This window comes from Natator depressus, chromosome 2 (assembly GCF_965152275.1).
Source record: "Natator depressus isolate rNatDep1 chromosome 2, rNatDep2.hap1, whole genome shotgun sequence".
Classification (NCBI taxonomy): Eukaryota; Metazoa; Chordata; order Testudines; family Cheloniidae; genus Natator; species Natator depressus.
This window is the reverse complement of record NC_134235.1, coordinates 186,046,065-186,067,252: the sequence shown is the minus strand read 5'-3', so window position 1 is coordinate 186,067,252 and position 21,188 is coordinate 186,046,065. Positions and strand designations below refer to the sequence as shown.

Genomic DNA, 21,188 nt, shown 5'->3' with positions numbered 1-21,188 from the left:
AATAACATTTCCTTATTCACTTTCTCCACACCATTCCTGGTTTTGATAGACGTATCTCACACACACCCAGAAGTCTCTCTTCTAAAATTATCAATCCCAGTCATCTTAATCTCTCCTCATATGGATGCTGTTCCATATCCTTAGTAATTTTTGTTGCCCTCTGTACTTTTTTCCAATTCTAATATATCTTTTTTTGAGATGGGGCGTGGGCATACTCTGGATATATATGTAGTGACATCATGATATTATCTATCACTTTCCTAATGGTCCCTAACATTGTAGGGGGTGTTTTTTTTTTGACAGCTGCACACTGAGCAGATGTTTTCAGAGAACTATCCACAATGACCCCAAGATCTCTCTTGAGCTATGACAGCTAATTTAGACCCCATCATTTTGTACGTCTAGTTGGGATTATGTTTTCCAATGTGCATTACTTTGGAATCAGTGTTCCTTTTTCAAGAGGTCAGGATATTGTGTGTCTATAGAAGAGGAAAGAGTCTACACTACTCCAATATGTGCACATTGTTTAGCATAACTTATCAGATATTCGCAAAAAAGAAAAGGAGGACTTGTGGCACCTTAGAGACTAACCAATTTATTTGAGCATAAGCTTTCGTGAGCTACAGCTCACTTCATCGGATGCACACTGTGGAAAGTGTAGAAGATCTTATTATATACACACAAAGCATGAAAAAAATACCTCCTCCCACCCCACTTTCCTGCTGGTAATAGCTTATCTAAAGTGATCACTCTCCTTACAATGTGTATGATGATCAAGTTGATATTGGGTACAGCTAGATAATCCCCCCCCCCCCCCCCCAAGTTTGAGACTTCATGGAGCCCTACGTAATAAAGGAGAGTGATACTGTCACCAACTCTCTGACTATAACTGGCATTCTAATAGCATGGAGGAGTTCCACAGGCTACTGCTTGTACCTGCCATATGGTGGAATGAATTAGTCTTCTAGTTTACTGCTCTCTGAGCCAGTTGGAGGTCCATCATAAAAAGAAATCTTATTTAACATGAAAATGGTATTAAAATGTAAAGATGTGCACTGGCATACCAAATTACTGTTGTAATGAATTGTCTTACACTTAGTCCACATCCAATATATATTTAGTATTGTTCTGATGGTACCCAATAAGCTTAATATACACAACCTCTGAAAAATGTGGGTATGGCACATTTAATGTAGTTTCGATTCATAAGCTTCTAATTTTGTTGTGCTAAGGAAAGATTAAATTCTCAAAGGAAATCAGTGATCTAATCATTTTGGATACGGTGTTTGTGCATTTTATCTTCGTAACACAAACTACCAAATGGTGTATAAAATAGTATTTTTAAGAGTACTAGAATCAAAGCTTTTAGAGTTATAATTCTGTGTAGTCTCCAAATGAGATCAGTAATCCAATTTACTATAATGACTTGACTTAAATTCAGTTGAAAATCTCTTCCAAGTTGGTTTTCTTTTGCTTTTCTGGACCCTTTTTTCCTATCCTACACAAGGGTAGATTTTACAGTTCTTAAAGGGAACAGGAACATTTTAGGCTGTATTGGTTTTTCATAGCAAAAAATCTTGGAGGGCGTCTGATTTTATATGCATTATGAGCTACCAAGACAAGTAATGAAAAATGCCAGAAAACCTTACTGCTTATAGTGTGAAGCATCTAACTTGTACCTCTGACTTTAAAAAAGATGCAGGAATTATGGACCAAGGGAAAGCTGACTGCAAAAACACGTTGTTGGGCTCAGGGTATGGATGGCTGGAGACCATTGCAGTTTATCCCTCAGCTTAAATGGTGCTTGCTAGCCAACGGACAGGCTGTGCTGAATGAGACTGACCTTGCCACACTTATCCTCAACATGTTGATCACAATGTGTGGCTATTTTCCCAGCAGGTAATGAGTCTTTTTAGTTCCCAGAGGAGAAAATGGCTGGAACTTTCCATGGTTGTAGCAAATGTGTATAATTGCTATTCCAGTTTTATTGATACATTAAATGGGAGAAACTTTTTTTTTTTAAACAGGACATGCATGCGAACCATCTCGTAGCAAATTTCATTTGATTAGTGAACATGGAAGTTTTAATCTTTCTACCATGAAGGGAGAGATGAACTAACACGGTTTTATGATGGGACAAAGATAAATCCATTTAATTGAAGTGCCATAAAACTTCATGGTCACTGCTTCTCAAACTGAAATTACAGTAATTTAACATTGTCTTAAAAATTATAACACAAGTGAATGTCTCCAGTTACTTTGATAGCATTAGAAATATAATCAAACGTCTTATAACTCTTCTTAAACAGATAGCTAATCTCATTGTTTCCATACTTAATGTGAATTTTACTAAACCTCACGGATATATTCTATATCAAAGCTAAGACCAGGTGAAAGTTTGATGAATATTTAAGAAATGAGGATAGAAAACTTGTCAGAATGTATATTCAGGATCTTGATATCAACCCAGTCCATTGGATCAAAATCTAAAATCTGCCTGAGAAATCAGTTCAAAAACATTTAAAATAAAAGCACAAATACTGTATTTATATTTATGTATTATACACTAAAAACATTGATTGGGAAAATACATATTTTAGGGATCAAGATAATGCCATTATAAGACCTTTGCCCAGAGTAAAGAGGCTGCTTTCAGACAGTACTTGCCTTCCCCATATTACTCAGGTAAGTTGCTTGTTTTGTCAGTCTGTTCTTTCGAAATGTGTAATTATCCAGAAATGATTCCCGCTAACTTAATATAATTTAACAGTTATTGTATCCTGGGCTGTTGTACTTTATTCTTTCGGCTGTATTTCACTAACATTTTTTGGGTTTAATTTTGATTAGCTGGTTAAAGTTAGTTTGTTTTATGGCTACTGATCATCTAAAATTTGTAGATGCTCCATGTAAATTCTGTCTTCTTTTCAGCTGCTGTTGACGTTTGACCCTATCCTTGTTGAGAAAGTTGCCGTATTGCTGTTCCACATCATGCAAGATAACCCACAATTATCTCGTTTTTATCTAAGTGGAGTATTCTTCTTTATCATGATGTACACAGGTTCCAATGTACTTCCTGTTGCAAGGTAAGGACAAGAGGAATGGTGAAAATAACAATTTTAGGTATTTATGCGTGGAACTGCCTCTGCATATTAATACTCCTAACTAGATAGGGGAACTTGTTACTTCTATCAAGCAGTGAACAGCAAGGTTTTTATAGTGGCTTGCTTGTTTGCTTCTGTACAAGTGATTACGCTATTAAAAAAAAAACTTCATGTCCACTTTGGCAATGTGCATACATTTACAGTTTTGTTGAACTGAAGTAGTGTTTGGGGGAGTGTGTGCGTATACTGTGCCCAGCTGTACAGCTAAAATCATGTATCTGCTCAAGGTTTCCAATGACTTAAAGCCATTAGAGCGAGTTCCAGTTATCTATACTTAATACCAGAATTAGAAGAAATACTGTAGGCTTTTGATGTGTACTATTTGAGCTTTTATTTTTATAATAGTTGGGTTTCAACAAAGGCTCTGATCTCGCAATGAGATTCATATAAGGGTCCATAAAACTCATTGCAGGATCAATGCCTAAAACACTTAATGTAAACATTCACGTTTATCAGACTTGTATCTTCAAGCATATCTAAATGGCTTTCTGTTAAGCGAATGAATTTGAGTTTTAAAGCAGTTTTGCTGCATTATGAATTCAAAGTCTACGTGCTCTATGCAACAGAATGTCAGAAATAAGTTCTCTGTTTGTAAATTAGTCATTTACAACTTGTAAAAAATTCAAAGCTTTCTATAAAGCTTATAGGAGGCAAAAAATCTAGGGTTAAGGTATAAATTTGATATGAAGACAGGACTGAAATGAAAAAGCAAATGCATTTTTGAATCAGCATCTATACTGCTGTCTTCTGCAAAGCCGCATTGAGAATATCACTGAACTAAAAAACATTACTTTTCTCCTAGGTTTTTGAAGTACACTCATACAAAACAAGCTTTCAAGTCTGAAGAGGTGAGTAGAAATTACTAGTATAAAAACATTTATTCTCTCATAAACGAAGTTAATTCTATATTAAATATTTTCTGAAGTATACTCCTTCAGTTTTCAATCTTTCTACCTTGTGCTTACATCCTCATCATAAATGGACACTTTCGTCTTCTATTTTGTTAAAGATAAAGATTCTTTTCCCTCCTTGCACTCATGTTTAAAGTTTTTTTGTTTTTTTTCCCCTTTTTTTAAAAAAGGAACCCAAACCACCCCCCACCCCCGCCACCTTGAGCAGACAACTACCTAATTCTCTTGGCTGTGTTGCTTGTGACCGTTGTGCATTGTCAGTAATTCATTACAAAATGAACTATATTCCCTCACCAAATACAGGGCATAGAGACTCCTGTATTCTTGACTTCTGTCTGTCAAGTCTGCTTTGAGTCTCCTTTAGAAAGCATTCTGTTTGTAATATCTGCTCTTTCTCTTGGTTTCTAGAGAAGACCATGAAGAAATGCCATTTGCACAGCCAAGTAACTTTTCTCGCTGCTCATTCAATCTGGCCTAGTCAGTGCATTAAACATACTCTTCTTTTCTAAACTCAAACCAAGCATTGGCAACTAAGATGTGAAGAAGTTTATTTTAGTAGTGCTACAAATAGTGATTGGAGTAACAATCCAAGCAACTACTTGTTCCTCTTACAATTAGACCCTTTGAGACACCTAGATCTCACTGCTTACCACCTCTCCAGGCAACATTCCCATTGGCTAAGAGTGGGATTTCACTAGACACTATATTTGCATGTCTCTTGTGTGCGTCTAGGCATGTAGCAAAAGAACTAACTTGGGTCTTAAAGTGAGGTGAGTGAACACTTTAAGATGACCAGAGAAGTCTGTTTTCTGAGACTGAATTTTTTGTCTTAGGAAGCTTCAAAATGGGAAATTGGTTTGTAATGTGTTAATGAAAAACCTTCACTTGAACCCCATGGAAATAATAGGGGGACGCACATTCCCTGTATTCAGTGGCAGAGAGAGACAAAATCTGGTGGACTGAATTACCTTCCCCATCCAACATCTTGTACAGGAGTAAAATCATACAGATTTGTACAGCTTGTGTGGCCTCTATCTTCTGAACTTGCAGCTAGGATGACTGCAATTGGCATTTCAAAAGAGGTCTGTTTGTTCTTCATAACACAAGTGGAAGCAGCTTCGAGCTAAGATGAGTTTGGAGCACCTTCTGGCTTGGCCAGTACACCGATCCGTGAAACTCTTCTCACTTTGTGGACCATAAGTCTCTGATACCAGTTATGTTCCTCCAAGTGGAATAGCTGTGTGCACACAGTGCCTAGTAAATGATCAAGCTAAAGGAATCCCAGTGAACTTCGTCTATTTCTTTGGGGTTTTTTTGGTCTGAAGTGAGAAAATGAAGAACTTGGAACTGTAACCATTATTTTTAGGTTGTTATATATTAGGAACTCCTTGTCCAAGTCATTTTAAACATTGTATGAAGGTTCTTTGCCAAAGTAGAATTTAACATTACAATTTTGAGGTGAATTTGAATTTTGCCAATTTTAGTAGGGAGAAGGCCAAATATGGCTTTTAATGGAAACTTGGTTGCAGCTTAATAAACTGTAGGGAACTACATTGATCCAAGCTAAGGTCTTAATAAACTGTGGGAAGTAGTGCTTGTTGGTGTTAATACTCAGTCACCTTTTTAAAGGGGATAAATTGCCCTTGCAGAAAGTGCATCTTAATTCACCTACTCTACTTATGTCCGAGTGTTAAAGCTGAACCAGGGGAGGAGATGGTATCCAGAAGCTGCTTATCGTGCTAATCTGATGGTGGTTTCCCAAGGATTGGTTTCTTCCTTTCTTTTGATATAGAAGGCTTGCAATACATTGTTTTGTCTGAAATATTTAGCAGTATCTTTACGCTTTACAGTCACCCTAAAGTCACATTTTAAACCATATAAAAATTGAATAATCTTGCAAAAATAAAATTGTAGAGCTGCACTTATATTGCTACTATAGTATGTGTGTCTGTCTGCCTGTAGTACTGTGCCTCTGAATTAAACATACTTCCTATTAGCATTCTTATAGTAAGCAGGATCCAAGAACATTCCTTGTTCTGTAAACCAGCGTAACTTTCCATGTACTGATCTACTTTATTCAAGATATAAAGGATGCTAGCTCACATCAGATTTTTTTTTTGAATTCATGATATCAAAAAGGATTTATGATATCGTTGCTTGTTAAACTCTTTAAACTTAAACTAGATCATTGATGTAACAAACAATTTGACCAGTAAATGATATAATTAAATCTGTCTGGATAGCTTTTAGGAATTTTAGATAGGATTTTTGGCTCACAGTTAGGAGACCTAGTGACGATTTTGAGTTCTGTAGAGAGACTTGCTGCTTGTTCTAGTCTTGCCATTGGCTGCAAAATGAATATTCTACAATAAACTTCAGTGTCTTATGCTTTCCATTGTTGAGCTGAACCATACTGCTGTTGGACATAACTACAATGACCTTAAGATTAGTGTTTCTTATAGTCCACTGCTTTATATCGCTAAGGATGATGGGCTTCACTGCCCTGGGTGTAAAACTGGTATACTTTTTAAAGTGCTATGACTGTTCTGGGTTAGCAACTGTGACTTACAGTATATTACTTAGCTGTGTTTCACTCCTTTACAAGTAATGGGAAGATGACTCATGGTCAGCATCCTTTTAAAAAATCAGCCTCCTTAGCCACTCTTACATGTAAGTAGCTGTTACTGATTAGCAAATTTTTGCATACTTGAAGCTATGTAAAGAAACTTTACAAACATATTTAAGATCCTAATCAGTTTAATTGAATTCCACTGTAAAATAGGAAAGCCTTATCCCGGTGTATGTTAATCATTCAATGAGTGTGATCAAACTACAGCTGAACTTGGAAACACCTCAATACCTGTGAAATTCTTTCATTTTAGACAAAAGGGCAAGATATAGTTCAAAGAAGTATACTAGGACACATCCTTCCTGAAGCAATGGTGTGTTATTTAGAAAACTATGAGCCAGAAAAATTTTCTGAAATTTTCCTTGGGGAATTTGACACTCCAGAAGCGATTTGGAGCAATGAAATGAGGTAAGTATTTTTATCTATTTCCCATTAAATAGGGGATCCAGTCTTTTGATTAAACTTGTATTAAGTGCATACCATGTGATTTGATCTTGGGCAAAGAGGGCTCAGTGGCTCATTTCACTTTGCTGTAGTAGCAGTTGCCTGTAGAAACTCTCCCCAGTGAAATGGATTTAGTTGTCCCAATTAAGTCTTCAGCCCTCTGTTCACATCATAAAGCCAGGAAATGACACGGCACAACAAAGTCTCTCTTCAAAAGAAGCCCATGGTACAAATATAAGTGTCATGGAACAGTTACGCCATTTCACTTTAAATTCTCCAACAGTTTGCTTCATGCCTGCCTACGTCATGCTTAGTTTAGTGTCAGCAATTGTTATCTGTCTCTAGAGTGTGACCATTCTTTACGGTTTCCTCGCTAAACTACGTGGTGTTACAAATCACATAATTCCTGCCTGGATAACCTACCTCTCTGGTTGCTAGGGCATTTCCCATATAAAGCATGGAAAATTTTTCTAATTATATATCTTTTTATATAAATCTAAATCTTCAGTGTTAAAACAAATTTGAGACTGCTCTCCAATAGGTAGGCAGAACTGTGTACACACCTTCTGTATTGCTGCTTAATTTTTTGTTTGTTTTGGTGTCTTAAAATTAAAACCAGTCACATGAGATTATAGGACTGTAGTATCCCAAATTGCATAAGACTTCTAATCTGTTCAAGAAAATATGGCTAATTATGGGAAATTAAACGCTTGTCAAAAATGCTTAGTAGTGTACTTATGAAAAGTACCTGACCAAAATCTTGTATTGGTGTAATTCTCAATGTTTGCAATTCAAAGGCGCCTTATGATCGAGAAGATTGCTGCTCACCTTGCTGACTTCACCCCTCGTCTTCAAAGTAATACAAGAGCACTCTATCAATACTGCCCCATACCAGTTATCAACTATCCACAACTGGAGAATGAGCTGTTCTGTAATATTTATTACCTCAAACACCTGTGTGATACACTCCTGTTTCCAGATTGGCCAATTAAAGATCCTGTAAGTCCAGAAATCTTTCTACGCTTGTATATCCATAGCGCACATGCACAGACCTAACACTCAAACATTTCTAAAATCCAAAAAATCCAGGAGTGGCATATTCTTAAGAGTTGGCCTCAAACCTTGTTTCCTCCATAAACCTCAATATACTTTGGTTTACATTGCAAGTTCCTGTAACAACTTATGCATAATGAACTAAAAATCAGTATTGGGTAAACGGGAATATAACTGAGTTGTCCACTGAATTCTTGATTATGGCATGAAAAAACTATTCTGCTGCTGTAACAGATACGATTGCTCATACTTACCTTTGTTTCAGCAACTCTTGGGATGTCTACACTGCAGTGTGAGTCTGGGGTTTGAATTCAGGCTCAAGGCCCCTACCCCTTCCATCTACGCATAAATCTTACTAATCAGGACTCAGACCCAGGGTCCCAGGAGGTGGAGGGTCTGAGCCTGAGTCAAGCCAGGACCTGGGTTTAAGCCATATTGCTTTGCAGTTTGTAAAGACAGACCCACTGGACTCGTCCTGTGGGACTCCACCAGAAATATTCCATGATCCCACAGGCCAACTATCTTTGCCCTCTGGGCAGTCGAGTCTGGTGGAGAGTCAAGTTTTCCCACAGTGCACTACAAACAAAGGACTAGAGCAACCAAATTTTGAGAGGGTGCTAGGAAGTCTGGGATATGGGAGGTTGGACTTAGTCTGCCCACATAAAACCGTGTAGACACTGGAGCCCCAGGTTGGGACACAGGGTTCAACGGCTCCTAACCTGCAGTTACAAATGTGTAGACACTCAGACCTAGGTTAACAAACCCAGAGTATGCTAACTGAGTTCTGCTAAACCTGGGCTTAAAGAGACTAATCCAGATAAGTAACCTAGCAAACTCTTTTAGTAACACTTTTTAATGCTTAAACTTGTAAAGCATAACAAGAAACCTAGACTTAGACTTCATAGATGGCTATGTCTACACTGACAGTTAACCCAGGTGATTGGCACCTCAGTTAGCCTAGCAAGGGTGAGAGCATCCCTGCAGCAAAGCCATATCTGCATTACAGTTTCTGCACTCATGCATGTGCCTGGAAACGTAGCCCATAGTTCTTTGTGCTGAGATCCTGTAAGACTTATCCAGTAAATTGGGAGATAAGGATAAACTTATTTATCCTTTTGGGGAATTGTGGTAAGGACACTGGAGGACTGCTGGCACCTGAATTTTATTTATTTATTTATTTATTTATTTATTTATTTATTTTATTTTTCCCCTGTGCCCTCAATACAAAGTAGACAGGTTCTATCCTGACTTAGAACAGAGCCTGGGTTGTAGCCCTCCCATATAGCCAGGTAAATTGGTCTGTGCTTAAAGCGCCTCTAAAAAGCCAGGTCAGAAGTTTTTTCATTTGTGAACAGTAGTGGGGTTAAGGCTACAGTGCAGCGTAGATATGATATTCTCTTAGTGTTTGCAGTTCACCTCACTTGCACAATGAAACTAAAGGTCTTGTATAGTCACTTATTCCTTATATGCAAAGGAATTCTTACTTGTCTTAAATTGAAACTTACAAAATGTAAATGTTTTCATAATTTTAACTTAAAAGTTGCAACAAAGCTACTTGGCAGAGTTCAGGTTAATATATCTGGTAGCAAATGCAGTAATCAAATGCTAAGAATCAATCTAAAAATATCACTTTAGTGCTATAACTCTGAGGCTAATTTTAACTTACTAACTTAGGTGTACAAAATATCTAAATGGAATTCCCCAAACAAAGATGAAGACCTACCAGGTCTTTCAGGTACAGTACACTTTCTAGAGCTCTGTCCACTCCAAATTTAAATGAAACACATTTTTAAGAACAAGACCGCAGCGTGGAGCAAAATCAGAATCCCAGGGTATGTCAGTTCAGGATAAAAACTACCTTAGAAAGCATTTAAAATAGGAGTATCTAAGTGATGTTACACGCTAACATTAAAAAAATTTCACCTCTGCATTAAGTGTAGCTACCTATATATATTAGCATTTAGCCACAAACTGGAGAACAGCTTTATTTGCAAGTAACTCAAATAGGCAACATTACCTGTGTTCAAATCAACTAATATACAAATTTCCAGTGATTGATGGTGGAAAGATTAAATTAAAATAGGTTTCAGAGTAGCAGCTGTGTTAGTCTGTATTCGCAAAAAGAAAAGGAGTACTTGTGGCACCTTAGAGACGAACACATTTATTTGAGCATAAGCTTTCGTGAGCTACACAGCTCACTTCATTGGATGCTCATGCTCAAATAAATTGGTTAGTCTCTAAGGTGCCACAAGTACTCTTCTTTTCTTTTTTTAAATTAAAGTAGTTAGTCCATAACCAAGAGCTTCACAACATCTGAATTTCTTGATCAGTACTACTTCAGTATCAAGTGCTGACAAGTATGTTTGACATTGGCCATAATATCCTTAATGGATTTTAATTAATTTTTCAGGTTAAATTGTTAAAAGATACTCTGGAGGCTTGGAAGAAGGAGGTAGAAAAGAAGCCACCTACAATGTCAACAGATGATGCTTATGAAGTTCTTAACCTTCCAAAAGAACAAGGACAGTAAGTTGCCATAAAACTTCCTAAAACAAAACTGAAGTAACTGCTACATTGTTTTATATCATAAGTTACTCCAGATAAATTGAAACTTTGATCTCAGTTTATGGTACCCAAAGCTGGAGATATCTGAAAACCAGCTATCAGATGGCATTGTGTTTCAGGCATTTAATTGATGCTAATGATGGCGGCTACCTTTATTCAGCATGGAATAAATGCTGAAAAAATCCAAAACTGTTTGATTTGATATTCGGGTAATCTCTCTATATAAAAAGTGGTACTTGCATTAATTTGGGGAAAAAATGTCTGTTTCAGTCTTGAGCTCACGCCAAGCTGCTGTACTGGATCCAAACCTTGGGTCCCACATACTCTCTGCTTTCTGGGGCTGGGCAGAATTTAACTTTCTCTCTGAGCGTGTAGGCATACACTCCAGGTACAGCCTCCAGGTCTGACATTCCTGTTGCCAGTGGGGACCCTGCAATCCAATTGCATAGACTCTGAAGTTAGGGCCAGTTCCTGCAAGCCTCACAGTAGCTGTTGCACACTGAGTTCTGTCAAAGCTGTGACCTGCTTGTTTACTGTTCCCTCTTTTGGGACTACATGACTATAAGCAAGTAATATACAATCTGCAAAGGGATTTCTAAATGCACATCCTTTACGCATAGAGAAATCGTAAGATGTACAGATCCATGCAAAAATAAGTATCCGCAAGCAAAATCCTTCCTTTCGTATCCTCACTGCTCTGAGAGCTCTTTGGGCTTTGGTCAGTCCTTCCAGTGTCCCAAGACCCTCCTCTCTTCTCCTGCCCATTCTTGCTTTCTTGTGACCCTCCTAATCAGCCTCAGAGACTGTCAGTGATGCCGTACAAGGTTACCAGCTCACCTGGAAGGACTGGCTTCTGTGGGTGGTAGCTAGCTCACAGTTCATAAGTGCTTGTCATTGAATAGGAGACCCACCAGGGTAATTAGCCTTGATTTGTTTTATTTGGCCTCTGTCAATGCCATTTGGAAATTTTCAGTCCAGGGTGGAGACAGACTACAGGGAAGGTACAGTAGTATTGCAATGAAATGGTGCTCACAACTAAGTGGAGTTGGTAGTCTGATGTAGATAGCCTTGTTGCCAGGCTGTAACTATTTTGTCACCCCAAATTCAGCCATTGGAGAACACTTCTAAAGTGAATAGTGCTTTAACTGTTCTTTGTAATCTTATTCATAGCAATCACAACTAATTGAGAGTCACAGGACTTCTGTGTCTTTGGGAGGAGCTCTCATGAAGCCACGAAGCTCCTCCGTTCTTCTTCTCTTCCCCCGCCCCCCCCCCCCAAAAAAAAAAAAAAGCTGTACACATGGGCAGAGCTCTGCAAGAGTCTTGGAGCTGAGGACACAGACCTGCCATTGCTATTGCACCATGCCTTCATGTCTGGCTCTACCCGTAGTAGCAGAGAGGGAGTCCTGGGGCAGTGAGAACTGGGGAGGGGGAGGTCATGGAAGTTCTGTGGCTGGGGTCCTAGGACAGCAGGAAAGAAGGATAATTTAAAATAAAATTATTTTAGCTATTTGAACAATTGAGATTTTAAACTAAATTGTAATTATTTGATAGTTATGTGTTTGATCAAAATTATTCAGAGTGACTTAATTTTTTTAAATGCTTTGAATGTGAGAAATTATTTAAGGATTATAAACATAATTACTGAACTCAGTTATAGAAGGTTCTACTTGGGTTAGGGTGGCTGTAAAAACATTCTCGCATGGAACAATCTTTGCAGCTTACAAAGAAAGGTGGTGAAAAAAATTGGAAACTTGGTACAAAGGGAGAGTGTTTGATATTTCTTGGGTGCTCACTGTTCATTTTCCAGCTCTCTCTATAGCCTTTGCATGGAAGGGAAGTATGGGGGGAAGACAGGAAATTAGGTGGGGAGAGTTCAGACAGTAACAGGAAATCGATGGTAGTTTCCACCTCGAGGGGTAAGGGCAAGTCTCCTTCTGAACAGCCAGGGAGAGATGTGCATTAAAGATTGACTTTTCAACCTGAAATTATCAACCACTTTGTAGAGGAGTTTAAAAGTCAAAAGAGAAACTAAAATATGCTATTTTTTTTTTTAAAAATCTAAAGATTTTTGGGGGGGTCTGACTCATGATTTTTGATTTCTTGAGGTTGGTAGTTTTGAATATGTAAATTTGTTCTTAATCAATTCTTATGCCAAAAGTGAATATTATCTTATTGACATGTTCTATATATTACATGACATTCTCTATCTGCATCTGACAGGCATGATGAGAGCAAGGTCAGAAAAGCCTACTTCAGGTTGGCACAAAAATATCACCCTGATAAGAACCCAGAAGGGAGGGTATGTACTGTACTATATGACTTTAGTTTACACTGAGACTTTTTTTTTAAATTGTGGTTTAATGGGTTTGTCTGATTTTAATGAATATTTACATCGGTAGTGTTTTCAGAGCAAGTCATTTTCTTCCAGAATACACTTGCACAAATTCTAGAGGTCCATAGCATTTTAACTGGAATATGACACTTATCAAAAACATTTTCTTCAGGGGGACTCTGAAATAACAGTTCATCTCATTCCATCATGCCAGGAAATGACATGCACTGCATGTCATCTTGTGGGGTTTTGAGGGATGAGGAGTTTAAATATAAAATAAAGATAATATGTAACTTTCTTTACAATAACTACCAAACCATCTGTCTGAAAAAAATTCACTCTTACAGCCCACTTTTCCACTCACTTGATTCTGCAGTGAAGCCATAATGCTAAATTTGTAATATCACAATTTCGTCACTGATAAGACTAAGTGCAGGATTACCCCTTCACTGAAAGACTTAAAGAGAAAAACTGATCTGTGAACCAGCAAAATATTACTATAGCAGAATATGCAGTTACTATTTTTCAGAGTTTTCTCCAATGTGACACTCCCTTGGAATTTCATTTGCAATGGTATAATATAGCTAATGTCACTGTTTACCAGTTCAGAAACAAAATAGGGAAAATAAGTTGAAGCTGCAACTGAGTTTTGAGACTTAGTAAATACTCAGGTTTTGTTGGGTAACAGCTTGATGTTGTCCATATTGTTATCTGCAGGATATGTTTGAAAAAGTAAACAAAGCATATGAGTTCTTATGCACAAAATCTGCCAAAGTGGTGGATGGCCCAGATCCAGAGAATATCATCTTGATTCTGAAAGCTCAAAGCATCCTCTTCAACAGACACAAAGAAGGTGGGCATACTGACTCAGAAATATCACTTCCACTGTATTTCTCGGAGCAGATTTTTGAAGCTGCTTTGGGTTGTTGTTAATGCATTAATTTTGAAGTTTCTTTTCATGAAATAGTGAAAATACAAAAAAATTCATGAAATGTGGAAGCTTCATATTTAACATAGTATAAGTTAAATAGAAGACTTTTTCTCCAGTTTCATCTTCCTCTCTACACTATCGTTAGTGGCCTACCAATTTCACAGCCGTGAAAAACATGACATGGACCGTGAAATAAGCCTTTTCCCGTGAAATCTGATGTCCCCTTGTTTCTAGGTGTGCCCCAGCAAAGGGGACTTCTAGTTCTAGCTGGGCTGGGGAGGGACAGGACTTGTCCATCCTCTGCACAGCTGCTCAGGTGGAGGGGGGAGACCAGACCCATCTCCGGGTGCCTCCCCCTGCAGCAGGGCGCTTTTGGACTGTGCATCAGTCCCAGAGGTTCCTGCAACTGGAGAAGGCATGTGGACATAGGTCCAATCTTCCCTTCTTCCTAAGAGCGCCCCAGAAAAGGGGGCTTCTAGCTGCTAGTCCAGGCAGGGCTGGGGCAGGACAGGACTTACCCAAGAGCAGCCCTGCAGGGAAAGAGCATCTCTCCCAACTGCAGATAGCTCCACACCTGCTCTTCCCCACTCTGTCCAGCTCTGAAGGCAGCACAGAAGTGAGGGTGGCAATCCCATGACCCCCCTACAACAGGTTTGCGACCCCCACCCACAGTGAAATTTACCAATTTTCAAATCCTATGGCTGTGAAATTGACCATAATGGACCATGAATTTGGTAGGGCCCTAACTATCATGCTTTCTTGTTGATACCCTGCCTCTAGTAAAAATCTGATAACAGGAAATATAGTAACTTCTGTGTCATATCGTGTCAGTGGTGGACCAAAACTCACTTTTCACTGTGGTGGAAACTCTAGTCAAATAATAATTGGGCAGTATTGTAATTGTGACTGAAAAGTCATTTTATTCAATTAACATTTTCAGGTGCTTTGAAATAGCAGGAGATGGCAACAGGGCTGAAGGTGAACATTTAGCAAGACAATTTGTTACGTGTTTGCCTGGTTTTGGAAATCACTAATGAAGAAAAGAGACTTTTCATCAGTTAAATGTCTGACTCTTGCACTCAAAGGTCTCTTAACCTTCAGTCTTGCCAGAGAATGAGTTCTCCAAGCAAACTTTTTAATGCTTACGAAATGTCACTTAAATAGTTCTAAACATAAAAGTAGTGCATGCTGCACATGTGCAGTGTGACTTTCTCATTCTTAAATGTACTTAAGAGTCTCTGTCCTGATCTACTCTTTGCCATACTCAAGTAGTCCAAAGGGAGTTGAAAACTGACTGCATCATTCTAGTCAGGGTTCCCCCTGCTGTTGCATAGTCCCCAGGAGAGGCAGACTCTGCATGTACCAGCTCCAACACCACCCTCTTCCTCTGCAGTCTCTACCAGAGAGGAGGGATGGCTGAAGTGGTCTCATAATTCTTGACTAACGATCCTTGGAACCCTTTGCATTACCATGTATGGTACCTTAAAACACACACATCTTAGTCGTATAAAATACTTGCGTGCAATATGGCACGTAGCTTAGAGAACTACAGCTGTATCTCTTGACTTGTGTGGAAAAGGTCACCCATAATATTCAATTAGTTGCATTAAGCCAAATACTACTTTAACATATAGATTGCCTTCTTCTATAGCAAATTAAACGTTTTGTTTAGAATTGCACTTAAGCCCATCTGAAACCCATTTAGAAGGTTTGATGCCTTATGTGAGAAGGTGATAGACTCAAGTTTCAGCTGTCATTCTGTAACATTAAATATAAAGGACTTCAGCAACCTTCCCAATTTAGTATTCCCTTACTAAAACTGACTTGATAACATTAATAGTTTGTTTTTTTTCACTTAATTTCTTGAAGTAGGCTAGACACATACTGTGAAAGATGGCAGACTGGTTTGTGCATTACTAGAAAATCTCAAGGGCTACAGAAATAATCCTGTTTGTCAGATGAGCCAACATTGTGTTCACACATAGCTTGGCTCTGAAGGAGGAAAAAACATTTTGTGAACGAGTAATTTAGTAATCTGAAGCAGATCATGATAAAATCCTTACACATTTAGACACTGCTAGTTAATGGCTATCAGATTTGCTACATTTCAGTTTGTTTATCCTTCAGATTTGAAACCTTACAAATATGCAGGCTATCCCATGCTGATTAAGACCATTACACTAGAAACTTCAGATGATCTTCTGTTTTCCAAGGAATCTCCTTTGTTGCCTGCTGCTGCAGAGCTGGCTTTCCACACAGTCAATTGTTCAGCACTTAATGCAGAAGAACTGCGGAGAGAGAATGGAATAGAGGTAAACCCAAAGAAACTCATAAGCACATCTGTTTTCACAGCTTGTTTGTTGATGGTTACTGCTTCTTGGATAATCAGCTGAGGAAGGGGGGAAGAACAAAATTGATGGTGTAGTGTTATCCGCACATTTGCCCAATTCCTTCCTGCAAGAAACATTCTCATGGTTTCTTCTGAAATGGGAGGGCTGGGGGACAGGAGGGATCTCCTTCTGGAGCAGATTAATTCATCCCTCCACAAGGTGGCTTTGAATTGATTTACATAACATTCATCTTCCAGAACAAGTTCTAGTGGCCGTTACATGGAACGGCACTGTCTGTATCGGGCTTCTGTGTTGTGCTTGTTTGGTGCAAAAAAAAAAACCCCATAAAAAATAAATAGTGACTTGCTTTAAAGGGTGGGAGCCAATCATTTGAGCGTGGTTTGGTTATTCCAAATGAACACTCCTAAGTAGCACAACTGGGAGAAGAGGACGCCAGTATATTAAAAATCTTTTAAAAACTCCCTTAAACTATCATGGCAGTGTGAAAAGGCTAGATATTTCCAAGGAGATAATCTTTACATGATGGATAATTCATATGAAGTAGCAGTAAATCTCCCTTTATGGTTGTAAAATGAAGCCCGAACAGCGAAAGCAAAATTTGTTTCAGTGCATAGGACAGCTGTTAAAGCATAACAGGAGGTAATAGGTTTACAGACCCTGAGCAGGCTTTATTGAAACAAACCTTGTAAAGCTACACTTTGGCAGAAAGATACTTTCTTTAGGTTTATGATGAATTCTAACCCTTACAGCTTTTTACTCCCTAAAGGTATTGCAAGAAGCATTTAATCGTTGTGTGGCAGTCTTGACTCGCTCCAGTAAACCAGATGACATGTCTGTACAGGTAAGCAATACAGAAATTGTAAAACGGTACTTAACAGTATGTCAGGCCATACCTTTTGTACCATTTTCTTATGAGGCTTTGTGCAGCTAATAAAAAGTGTTTTAGAAATTTGCGTGTCCTTCTCCTGTTCAAGGGATATGCAGTACACTACATTAACTCTGTGGCTTAAGAAAGTGTTTCTGTTTGTAGGTATGTGGGCATATAAGCAAGTGTTACAGTGTGGCAGCTCAGTTTGAGGAGTGCAGAGAAAAGATCACTGAAATGCCTAATATCATCAAGGATCTCTGTAGAGTGCTATATTATGGCAAGGTAAGATCTCCTGGCTTACTACCTAAGCTGTTGTAGTTTTCTTGTTTTATATTTAAGTGTTGTAAATACAGTACTAGAAAATGAGCCACTATATGAGACTAGTTCTTAAAATAAGTTTTTTTTATAAAAACAGTTGTGTGAATTTCCCAATAGTACAGATACTTGCAGTCAGTATGACACACATATGAGGCTTGGTCCACACACAAACTTGCACTGATTTAACTAAAGGTGTAACATTTTTTAACAGGTTTAATTAAATGGTGCAAATTCCCTGTGTAGATTCTTATATACATTTAGCTTGCACCTATAAGTTTTATATCTAGCTTATATTGCTTTTTTTACCTTTTTAAATTCTGTCTGTAAATTACAAGATGCAAGCTATACCCTGGTTTAAACAGCTCAGATCATCCACAGCGGGTTTTGCATTAGTTTAATCAAGTTGGTTTAAAAACCAGTGCAACTTGTGTGGAGACAAATCCATAAATTCTGACTCAAAGTATTTCCACTTAAATTTAAATCCTAGTTTTAGGGAAGTACAAGAACAATCTACCAATTACAGTAGATGAAAATGCTACCTTTCGGAATATTTCTCAGATTGGTGACAAGGGCCACCACCCTGGCTTACCTTCCACATTGGGCCAAATTCTGTTCTGTTTCACAACTCTAAAAACCAGTAACTCCAGGGGGTTTAATGGTATTACTCTGAACTTTAAAGTTTTAAAAAGCAGAATTTCACCACTAACTACTCATGGAATTAGCTAGGCAGAGTAACTGTCTTTATTTTTACTCTAATATCTATTTTTACTTCTATAAGTAGAAAAAAAAATCTCAAGTTTAAATTCCTTTGGCTGGTGATTTAAAATAGCATTGCTGCACTGGGAAGACAGAGGCACAGCAGATATAAGGAACAAAATCTAAAGATCTGACTTAAAACATAAATAGAGAATGCAATGGTAAACCTTCAAAAACTGGCTAAGGAAATTTAAAGCTGGTGTAATTTCTTGAGGTTACTTCTACCTTATTTTGAATATTGAAAAGAAACATAATCAGCTGAGAATGTAGTAAAAGTATTTTGAGTGACATCTGTTTGAAAGTTCTTCCAAAATGCAGTAGAGCTTAAATTTTACTTTCCATTAAGCAGTTCTTTGCAATACTTAGTGCAGTCTATCAATTAAGAACTTCATGTGAAGTGCTTGAGATAGTCAACTATTAGACTGCTCCTACAGAACATCACTGTAGAAGTAAATGTATATAACTATTGAGTAATCCATTCAAAGACATGGCTCTTCAAAATTTGATTTCTATAAACAAAGTATAGAATAAGTTCTTCAAAATGTAATACTGATCAACAAATATGTCCATGCTGAGCAGTGTGGAAGAATTGCAGACTGGAGTCTATTAAAGCAATTTGTATCAGAAGTAGTCCATCTTGATTGCACCATGTGAGGGAAAGCAGGATATTAAATCCCAAAAGTCTGACTCCTCTATGTTTTTGCTTCTGAATACAGTGAAACCTTTAACTGAGTTTTGGTTAACCAGGGTTTTGATAATCATTTGACGGTCACATGTGAAGCTGAGAGGTAACCAGAATATCCATTCTGCTGAAAACTTTTTCACAACGTTTTTGTTCTGAACTGGAACAAAAAGTCAAAAATGCAAAAATTTTCCACAGAACAGAGATTTTTGGAAGAACCCTAATTTCCAGTTGCCCGACTGGCTCCTTGCCTCCCTAGCACCCACACAGACAGCTCACCAGCTGGTAGGGAGCAGAGGCTCTCTTTGACATCAGTCGCTGCAGTTGCTGGCCAGCTGTACAGGAGACTGGGGTCTGGAGAGGCACTGCTCCCCAGCAGCTGGGCAGGAAGGCTGCAGAGGATCTTGGGAGCTGGCTGGCCTAACCAAGCAGGCAGACAGCCCAACTGCCTGGCTTCCATTAAATCAGGATTTTCTGACAGAAAAGTGTTCTGTTGGAAAAATTTTGAACCAGCTCTAGCCATGTGTCCCCTGAAGCTTTATGTAGATGCTTATGCTGAAGTCGTGAACACCATAAGCCTTTTTTTCTCCCCCCATAGACTTCAGATTTCATCAGTTTATGCAGATCCTTAGTATCTCACTCATTATATTTAGGTACAAGATTCAAAATCTTAAACACGAAATTTCTCTAAAACCAAAACATTGTTCCTGTTGACGAATTTGCTGGTGTGCTATTTAACTTTTTCCTTTTAGGTTAAAATTTTCCTCAGTCACCAAAAATACTGAATGTCAGTTCTCCTTCATTCCTCAGAACATTCCGCGAGTGGCTTCCTTGGGAGTGGAATGTGTCAGTTCATTTGCTGTCGATTACTGGCTACAAACACATTTGTTTCAAGCTGGAATTTTATGGTATTTACTCGGTTACCTCTTTAACTATGATTATACGCTAGAAGAGAGTGGCATTCAGAAGAGTGAAGATTCTAATCAGCAGGTAATATTTCTGAGCAACTTACACTTGACTCTATTTCAGACTTTAAGATGGATGTTGGTTACCATCTCTTTTGAGGTGATAATGTATTTTCTGAATAATAATGCTTAAACTTGTTAAGTGACTTCTGTTGACTGTACATACAAGTTTATCTTGTAATTGAATTTGTTGGGAATAGATTATGGAAGTGCCAGTTGAGACTCATTAGTTAAGGTTCAGTTTTTAGCTTGTATAGCACAGATTTGAACTCTGTTAGGCTTGAAAAATACATTTCCCCAAATTACATGGCTTTGAGTTTAAAAATTACTTGCATCTAATCTGGAACCATAAATGCTAAAATGCTTTAACTGTAACCATATGATAAATGTATGGTGTCATACAGGGCAGAGTTAATATGGTTTGGGTGCACTAAATGTGCACTTCCAGATCATTATGGTTATGCTTAAGAAATTCTAACATGTTAACTCTGAATTTTCTAGCTTACAGTACTTTGGTTTTGGGATAATTAGGGCATCCCTGTAACGTATATTACAATAAATTATTGATGGGTACAGTTAATGTTAAATTCATGTTAATGTAATTTTTTATGGGAGTAGATAAAATGATAGGCCATAAATATTATTATCCAGATATAGTACAAATTTTCCCAGTAGAAGAATAAGCAGGAAAGTACTAGCTGCAGATAGTCCAGAACTGAAGAAGTAGCTGGTTAGTTGTCAGAAACACTACTTTTATCTAAAAAACTCTTAGATTTATATTAGCACCATAACAGGTTCCTCCATAGCAGAAATGTATAACTTCAACTGGTTGTAAAACCCGTGGGTCAGAATCAGTTATTCAAAACTGCTGCATATCTCTCTTGGATCAGCTCAATGAGGAGCCTTGCCAGGATGCAAAAAATACCATCTTTTAGTGCACTGTTGAATCATTATACAAAGGTTTAAATATCTCAGAAATATATCTTTGTTCTAGAAATTGCCATTCTTTGGCCAAATATCCCATTAAATTATGAACTAAGAAATTTTCATGTCCGTTTAAAGCCCCAAATACATCTAGTTTTCTTCATGGGCTTTACACAGGTAGATGCAGACAAACTATATTGGTGTTACATGTCAAAAACTGTTAGTATCTCTTGGTGTTCTGCAACACCTAGTGCTGTGCCCAGATGTATGCATATTTCTGTCAAGGTTGGCGCAT

General features: G+C 38.0%; 1 protein-coding gene across 5 annotated transcripts in view; it reads left to right on the top strand.

Annotated features, from left to right (window-relative positions):
- The window catches only part of DNAJC13 (DnaJ heat shock protein family (Hsp40) member C13), a 101,080-nt gene that overhangs the window by 59,428 nt on the left and 20,464 nt on the right, over window positions 1-21,188 (top strand). For all 5 annotated transcript variants that reach the window (XR_012638252.1, XM_074945552.1, XM_074945551.1 and 2 more), the window contains 13 exons: window positions 1,697-1,899; window positions 2,601-2,685; window positions 2,929-3,083; window positions 3,964-4,009; window positions 6,955-7,109; window positions 7,943-8,144; window positions 10,609-10,724; window positions 12,987-13,065; window positions 13,816-13,951; window positions 16,157-16,341; window positions 17,147-17,221; window positions 17,411-17,530; window positions 19,815-19,994. Coding sequence is in view for 4 of the 5 variants with exons in the window: in XM_074945552.1 (XP_074801653.1) it covers window positions 1,697-1,899; window positions 2,601-2,685; window positions 2,929-3,083; window positions 3,964-4,009; window positions 6,955-7,109; window positions 7,943-8,144; window positions 10,609-10,724; window positions 12,987-13,065; window positions 13,816-13,951; window positions 16,157-16,341; window positions 17,147-17,221; window positions 17,411-17,530; window positions 19,815-19,994 (1,737 nt within the window). In the remaining variant the exon portion in view is untranslated. The remainder of the gene's footprint in view (window positions 1-1,696; window positions 1,900-2,600; window positions 2,686-2,928; window positions 3,084-3,963; window positions 4,010-6,954; window positions 7,110-7,942; window positions 8,145-10,608; window positions 10,725-12,986; window positions 13,066-13,815; window positions 13,952-16,156; window positions 16,342-17,146; window positions 17,222-17,410; window positions 17,531-19,814; window positions 19,995-21,188) is intronic.